An 8750-nucleotide genomic window follows, 5' to 3' on the forward strand; every position below is an offset into this window, starting at 1 on the left:
GAAAATGAAGATGACAATTAACAAAACATTACACAGAATATAAAAGTTATACTTTAAAGATTATGTTTCCTTCACGATATACCGAGATGTGGTCGTCTGTACATTCCCTGTATTTGTCACTCCCTGAAGGGATAGCACCTCCAAATCTCAAGCCCTTCATTTGTGATAGAAGAAGATGCTGAGGCTAGGTGTGCTTGGTTTTTGTTTGTTTGTTTGTCTACCAAAAAGTTCCAATCTTTCTTTCAACGCCGTAAGGTAAGTGGTGTAATATAACCATGGTCACCAGGGGAGCTACTTGATGTACTGAATTCCTGTCAGGGTCAAAACTACTTATTTCATCCATATAACATGAAACATCCCAATTCAGATTCTATTCTGCATAGCTATATATAAATCTAAAGCTATTATATCCCCCGAAAAGGTAATAAACATCCCAAAGTCATGTTTCCCAACATTTGTACAACCTAGCTAGAAATACACAAGGTCGCTTTTCAAAATCATGCAGTAGTAGATCTATCGTTACTATGTACTACTGTCAAAATACAGCTATACCTAAAAAAAATTCTTTGACAGAGGTAACAACGGAAAATGAGTCATGGAACCATCCAATGGCTGACTTCTTATTTTTTGTTGTCAGAAATAAGTCGCCGGGTGTAGCTAGCTGGTGTGTACGGATAAATGGTACCCAGACATTTGCGTATAGCAGGTCACAAGAACTCACCTGTCTGTTCGCAAATATCAGGGTTCAACGTCTGCTCGAATGTTAAACCTGAGTAACCTTGTGGGAATCAAACAGCTGCTACTGACTCATGGTCAGCAGATCTCCCATCACATGATATTCTCACCGGTAAACATCTAGGGTATAACACCGGAGCAGCTGGATTGCCGTACTCACGTTACTACAGAACTTTTCAGCAGCCATGTTCGCAGCAGTGCTAGTCATGGCAGCCATGTTGGCCTCGGTGTCCGCCCAACCACAGCCTTGCTGCACACCCAACCAGTGGGAGGCCACTATGGTGGAGGTATCAAAAGTTTGCGGTTTTCTTTTACCTATCAACTCAAGAGCATACACCATCCATTTCCGTTGGGGCTTTCTTATTGTGCCTTCATGTACAAACGTACCAGCATATCTATCGTGCAAACAATTAATCTAATGATTGCTATATTGTACAATGACAAGTTCGCAAGTTTAAATGTATTTATAGTTTTAAGTTTAAATTGTCAAGAATTGTACATTTATCACTTGATGCAAAGATTACAATCGGTTTACTAAAGACATTATGTGTATTGATTCGAACTACTGTTTCATTTCTTATATAAATTTACATGTGATATTCCCCGATCAACTTGAAATGAAAAAAATATGTTCTGACTTGAATTACGGGAATATCCTGCTATTACTGGCGACAGGGACATGAGTCTAAACAGACATACTTTTAATATATTTGACATGAGTCTAAACAGACATACTTTTGATATATTTGACATGAGTCTAAACAGACATACTTTTGATATATTTGAATTGTAACGAGACAATACAGTATGCTGCACCAAGATGCTAAACGAACATTATCGCTAACTCATCTCCGATATCAAGAAACTACGTGAGAGATGGCAGAATCCACAGTGTTGTTTATCTCCCCGTGAACACACAGGCCCAGGGCTATGTGCTGAACATGGAGCCCAAGACGCTCGTTGGGACAGTGGAGGTGTCGTACGACTTTGACAACAAGAAAATGGCGTTCAACCAGATGCTCAACAACTCGGGAACCCCAATTCTGAGCAAAGTCATTATCGACTACAAGGAGGTGGGAATTAAAAGGGACTTTGCATGTAGTTTGATGTCTGATAAATGGTTATTTCAAGTTGTTAAATTGTAATAGTGCTGCACGTATAACGTTACGTACGTCGAAGAGACATGATCATGAGCTAGATGCTCGACGAGCGGCAAGTTTACTGGCTGGAAACCAACTACTGGGCCGCAAACTACATACATGTATATGCCATGAATGGCGCGTATCAAATACAGTTTGTGACATTTATTTGCGAAAATGATTTTACTTATAGTGATATTTTTTTTTATTGATTGATAATCGTGCACAGTTCCAAGAAGCATGTATTAAATGCATTTAAGTTCGCGGGGATTTAATGGACGTTTTACTCTCTTATGTATTTCTCTATAGATGATGTGGGTAAGTTAATAATAGCTTTCGACAAGCTATCTGTTTTGCATCTCTTACTTAGGGGAAAATGTACACCATTTCTGGCGGTGTGTGTACTGAACAGGACGCGCCCACTGTCGACATGCCGCAGCAGTGCATCACGGGTGAGTTACCCTTCATACATGGTACATGTAGTATGTACACGTAACGTAATCTCCAAGCAGATCCTACAATGGCATAAGATAGTATCAAACTGGCCATGGCAAGGAGTGTAGTCACCCAAAAGGTGTCCATTTGCCATGCTCCCCGGTAGCGAAACACACTCCTTAGCCGGCTTCACTCCTCTGCCAGCTTTTGATACTATCTTATGCTACCGTAGGATCTGCTTGGAGAATACATGTAACGTTTTACTCTGTTAGACTGTCAATTCACAATGTGGTGCTGTAACAAGTGTCAATGGCGATAAGAATTTACCGCCATTCCCCCAGCTGGAGCCGTGTATGAGAGAACCATTCGGCTAGGCGGGCCCGACGGCCTGGAGGTGAACTCCTTTGGCCTGTGGAACGTCCAGGGGGTGGCGTACGGAACAGCCCAGATGACGTCATCAGACTGCCTCCCTGTCACTGAGGTTCTCATAGCAGAACAGACAGGACAAGGTGCGCTGTTTTACGTGCCTAGTTATCAGGTTCTGAGTCGGACTTTTTTGGCTTTATAATGTGCGTTTTGATGACATACAACAGTTCTGATTGTAATACTAGAGTTCGGGGACCTCATACCTCCATGAAATATTTATTGCTTTTTGTGGATGTTATGTATGTTGATGGTCGGTTGTATTTGAGAGTAATGGATATAACTGTTATGGGAGAGAACTGGTTTTTATTTAAAGACAAAAACAATGTACGTCTGATTAGGAAATATAAATATGTGACACTTGAAAGTGTAATGTGAGTTTAATAGATCAACACCATATGGTAGCGTGGTGTTCTTGAAATATCCTTCAACCAATACCTACATGTAGGATACGGGGACAAGTTGATGCCAGATATATATCATAGCCACGCATAGAGTCATAACGCCACGCGGAGCACAAAATCTAACAGCGCAAACGAAGTATAACACATCAGGTCCCCAAAGGCACAAGTGGCACAAATCACCTCACCATCTGCTTGGAGATAAGCTCATTAACAAACGCTTAAAGCCTGTTCCAATATATCGCAGATATAGGGGTGATTTCTGATATTATTACATTGATTATAACGACAGATACGGCCCCAAAATCTCATCGATCCGAGCTTTCATCACACCCCACAAACACAACAAGTATGAAACCAATCCATCCTGCCGTTCTTGGGTAATCTTGTACACAGACCCAAACAGCTGTCATACAAATCACCTCACTATCTGTTGGAGCTAAGCCCATTAAGAAACGCTTAAAGCACGATGCCTGTTCCAACATATCGCAGATATAGGGGTGATTTCTGATATTATTACATCAAACATACGAGAAAACCAAGGAACCAACGTGCATCGTAGGACGACTGTGTACACCGGGCACACCAAACCATATTTCAATATCGCAAACGGGAACAAAATATAGGTGCGAATACCACAGACAGTAACCACTCATTTTCCAAGACAGGCATTATGTTCTACATACTGGGTAAAATCGCAACTGTATGCTTTGTCATAATATGACATATGACAAATTCACTAATGACATACAAGAAATACAATACAGGATACAAACACATCATCAACACAACCAAAAGGACATGAAATATCCGACAACCAATACCTACATGTAGGATACGGGGACAAGTTGATGCCCGATATATGATAACGCAAGTACTTACCAACACAACATCAGCATAAGCCACGCGGAGCACAAAATCTAACAGCGCAAACGAAGTATAACACACCAGGTCCCCAAAGGCACAAGTGGCTAAATACAAAGTTATTTATCATATTCAAATTGTCCAGCATCGGGAAACAGTTGCCCAGCATCGGGAAACAGTTGCTTTAAGGAGTTAAATGTTACATTACCCTAACCAGTTGCTATACGCAACAACTGTTCAGATAAGGGATAACCTAACACATCCACATATTAGATATGTAATACATCCAATTACATACTAACGAAACTTCCGCGTTACGCAAGGCGCACCACAAAACATCTAACAACACAAACGAAATATAACACACTGTGTCCCCAAACGCACAAGTACATACATGCAATTTATTATCACAATCAAAACTGTCCGCCTCCCAAAACAGATGTTCTAGAATGTTGGGCTGGGCAAACAGCGGTGCCAACTGTTGCCAACAAATATTTCAAACAGTCCTAAGCAGACATAAATAAAACTACTGGGGGTTTCCCAAACAGCTGTCACCTCACTATCTGCTTGCAGCTAAGCCCATTAACAAACACATAAAGCACGATGCCTGTACCAATATATCTCAAATATAGGGGTGATTTCTGATATTATTACATCGATTATAACGACAGATACGGCTCCCAAAATCTCATCGATTCGAGCTTTCATCACACTCCACCAACACAACAAGCATGAAACCAATCCATCCAGCCGTTCTTGAGTAATCATCTACACAAACAGAGACACATAACAGAAAATATAACCTCCATTCCATGACATTTCATGGAGGTAATAATGAGGCAGCCTAAAAGAACCAGGCAAAAACTAGAACTCATAGCCGTCGGGAAATTCACATTATGAGTCCCGGCCCCCAAAACAAGACTAGTACTGTAGAGACAGCCAAGAAGGCAATGTTCGATACTCTACGGAAGGCTACAGGTAATTGTTCTCTTGGTGATTGCTGTTACTGTTAAGGGATATCAAAGATAGTCAACGCTTTGGCTTAAGTAAAATGCTAACGTTAAATATATCTTCACTCACCTATCTTTGTAATTTTCCCTCAGTACTTGGGTCGGTGCAGGCCATTATATTTGATGGGGTGACCACGGGCATCAAGGACCCGAGTGTATTCGACCCTCCCAGCCCACCCTGCAACACCATTCCAGATGTACATGTAAGGTTATTCAGACTTGCACATCGCCAAAACCTGTCGAAAAGTTCAAAACTAAGTGCATAGACTGATCTTTAGAAATTTCTATAACATTTTTTATTGCCAGACTTGTTGTGTTCGGGTTCCAAAATTCTTTCCTTGTTTACGTTGTCGTTTCAGAGGCAACGTCGAAGTGTAGGGACACCATTCTTCCAGAGAGCCATTGGACGCTTCAATATTCCGGGCTTCTGAACGACGACGACAGTGAAATGAATAAGCAACATGTACATGTCATGATATCTCCAACCAAAAGTAGCCGCGGACCATGTCATTGAATAACTGCTATACATGTAGTTGTAAACAGAGCTCGAATGTTGACATTATTGCTACCGTGGTTTCTGTGGCGTTTCAATCAAATGATACTTGATCACAATACGATTGTTTCCTCATTAACTATGCAAATTGTATCATAACTTGCACAATTTCTATCCTAAGATTGCAGAATTATTGTCTCATAAGTTCCATATGTCACAAAGGTAACATCTTATCAATCTTGCAAAAATTACCATGTAAGAGACAGGCCAAATTGAATGAAAATTAATTCTACAATTGATAACTTCATTCATAAACTAACCAACAAGCGCACTGAAAACATAACCTGGTCGAAGGTATTAGTAATTCTGTACGTAAATTGGAAACAGTGAAACCAGTTCCTGGCACATTGCCGCTTGCTGTTTGTAGTCTCAACTGAGTCCCCCACACACAGTGCACTCCGGCATTTACCTTCCCACGACATTTTGACCCGATGGTCAGTACGGGGCAAGCAAACACTTGCCAAATGGCAGGGACATCAGTTTGCTATTACGATGTTTTTGCTACTTTCAAAGAGCTCGATGAGTTGTCTATATCAACCTGTTCTTTGATTTTCCAAAACATCCTGTTACAAGACAAGATTAATGTTCAGATAGTGAGACATGGCTGCGCAAGTACAGCTACAACATGTAGATGGTTGCCTAGCGGATGAATAATGCACTGCAAATGCATAAGTATCGTCAATTCACCATCACGATATAACTATTAAAGTATCGATTGTTTTTTAGTATTAAACGTCAATCGGTCATACAATAGTCCACGTGCGTAAAGATATCTTAGCTGACAAAGCATTTTATTCGATCAGCTTTCGACAGGATAAACAATCACACCAAGAACACACAGCCTAGTGTACGTAGCTGTCAGCATGATGCAGAAGAGGACGCAAACGGTTCCCTGAGAATCTCTGCCCTGCAGTATAGGGCTCTTTAGCAGTCAGTTGTTCCTTGACCCACAGGTAGAGGGCGCTCGTGTCCGTTACCTCAAACTGTACGCACACTGTTAATCGGTTTGAAACTTATCACAATATCAGCTAGGGACTTGCAAATCCGAAAAAATGACGTTTTCGCTATATTGGACCAAAGCGGACCATGTGTAAAGGAGCTTTAAAAGTGTAGCGTTAGCTGACTACGGCTGTGAATAATTTTAATGCATTAGACCTAAGATTGATAGGGACTTGAAATCTTAACTTCTACATCTGTAAAGACAAATGACTTTGAAGAATCTGGTACGTCATCACAAGACAATACTGTAGTTCTCAAAAGACCATAATTTAATCGTCAACAGGTTTACAGAGGAGGGTACTTCGTGGAAAAATACAAAACTTTTGTACAAGAACATACATAGTTGACAAATAGTTGCCATAGTACACATGAATGAACATGAGAAAATATACTATAGACTCTTTTGCACTGATAATATGCAATCTCTCTAGAGATATGGCCAGCAAAATGACAGCCAATGGTGTGAAAAAGGCAGGTAGGTACACTCAACTCTTTTGCAATTACAATATTTACATTGACATATCTGCTTTTACAATTAGCCATAACAAGACTTAACAATAACTTCTACCGTACTATTCAACCTTAAAAAAACATTAGAACAATCTCAATATCGTTAACAGTCCATATAGCTAAGCGAAGCGAGGATTGAATGGAATGTTCTTGTCAGACAATCAAATTCATCATTTCAGTGCTACACAATATAGAGAATAACCAGACACTTAAAACCCACTTCACCCTACAGGTCAAACTAGAACAATACTTGAAAAAGCAAAGAAAGCTGTGAGGGCTAGTGGGGGTTTTAACCCAAGATGAGTGTCATTACATCTCATTTTCCTCTTGGCCCCCTTATCTCAATGTGATTACATGACTGATTGTACAGTAATAACATCCAAGAGCGAACCCCAAACTGTAAAGCATAAATGGGGGTTGTAACCACCCCCTCCCTACACTCCAAGGGCTCCAGCTGTTTTTGGACTCTTTGTTTTGGCTTTCTATTCTTTTTCATGTCCGCTGGCTGAACATGAAAGACAAGGGGACAAAATAGAAAGCCATGTCAATACCAAAGAAACAACAACAGCCAGAGCCAAACCTCTGCTTGGAGAGTACCCCTCCCCACACCCTTCTTATCACAGTCAGCTATATCAGTATATGGGCAAGTTTTTCCATTATCAGACCAATCTTTTATCTCTGTCATTTGATAACAGAATAATAGGAACAAAGGATTTTTCTTATAAAGGTGGGTATAAAGTTGGAAATACATTACATTACATTGCTCTAAACTACAGCTATTAGTAACCTCTATTGAAGAATGGCCAACGACTATACAAATGTGCTACCTTTCTGATGAGACTTAGTTTACGGCACAACACTTTCATTGCAAAAATAAAGGTTCCCTGCTCTTTTCATTTATACATGCACAGCAGTACGTCATTTTGATAGACCTTAAGCACTAGTTACATGCATTCTGCAGGACTAACACTGACAAACTATATTGCTTATCAACATTACAACAGATGTTCCTCCAGCGGCCATTGCTATCAGCTCCTTTCTTACAAGTAGACAGCTAGGAACTCTGCAGTAAACATTGCACAGTTACAAAAACAGACAGTGTGCATCACAAGTAAGTTTTCACTGCTATGGCACAAAATGGCAGACCCTCCATGGCCCTGTGACATAATTTCATAACTTTTTGAGACTTCCAGAACCTTAAGGTATTTTCAACAAATCTTTTCCTCTTTTCCTAAAGAAAATAAACTCCATCTGAGTGTTACATCAACTCATTATTCCACCAGGTGCAATAATACTACCAAATTACCACATTGCCTTCATGATTGTCTTAGCTATATATCAGAAGTGTATATACCTCGGGATTACTGATGCTGCATTGTTACATATCTTCCCATCATGTTTTTTTCCTCATGTGGCCATATTATTACATCTGGTGGAATTACAAGAGTTCGTGTTACCAATGCTTTAGAGTGAAAAAAAAATGTTTATTTTTGTCTACAAAGGTGTTACTGGCTTTAACTCTGTAGCTTTAAAAAAATTCCATCTTATGCTGTCTGTAAAGGTGTTACTGACTTTAACTCTGTAGATTGAAAAAAAAAAAAAAAATCATTTTCTGTCTGCAATGGTGTTACTGGCTTTAATTCTGTAGATTGAAAAAAAAAAAAAATCATTTTTTTCTGTC

At 39.9% G+C, this 8750-nt stretch overlaps 1 protein-coding gene across 1 annotated transcript; it reads left to right on the forward strand.

Annotated features, from left to right (window-relative positions):
• The first annotated feature begins 835 nt into the window (after positions 1 to 835).
• On the forward strand, positions 836 to 5564 carry LOC118414166 (mammalian ependymin-related protein 1-like). Its single transcript, XM_035818019.1, has 6 exons — positions 836 to 1022; positions 1656 to 1808; positions 2245 to 2326; positions 2651 to 2818; positions 5101 to 5210; positions 5367 to 5564. The coding sequence occupies exons 1-6, from the start codon at positions 921 to 923 to the stop codon at positions 5436 to 5438; spliced, it is 687 nt and encodes a 228-aa protein (XP_035673912.1). The 5' UTR covers positions 836 to 920; the 3' UTR covers positions 5439 to 5564.
• Positions 5565 to 8750: the final 3186 nt, after the last annotated feature.

This window comes from Branchiostoma floridae, chromosome 4 (genome assembly GCF_000003815.2).
Source record: "Branchiostoma floridae strain S238N-H82 chromosome 4, Bfl_VNyyK, whole genome shotgun sequence".
In the NCBI taxonomy this organism is placed as follows: Eukaryota; Metazoa; Chordata; class Leptocardii; order Amphioxiformes; family Branchiostomatidae; genus Branchiostoma; species Branchiostoma floridae.

Bases quoted from the DNA above. Each gene is read 5' to 3' on its own strand.
- LOC118414166 (XM_035818019.1), top strand. From the start codon at position 921: ATGTTCGCAGCAGTGCTAGTCATGGCAGCCATGTTGGCCTCGGTGTCC. The intron at 1,023-1,655 runs GTATCAAAAGTT...GTGAACACACAG, and splicing joins GGGAGGCCACTATGGTGGAG to GCCCAGGGCTATGTGCTGAA. The intron at 5,211-5,366 runs GTAAGGTTATTC...TTGTCGTTTCAG, and splicing joins ACACCATTCCAGATGTACAT to AGGCAACGTCGAAGTGTAGG.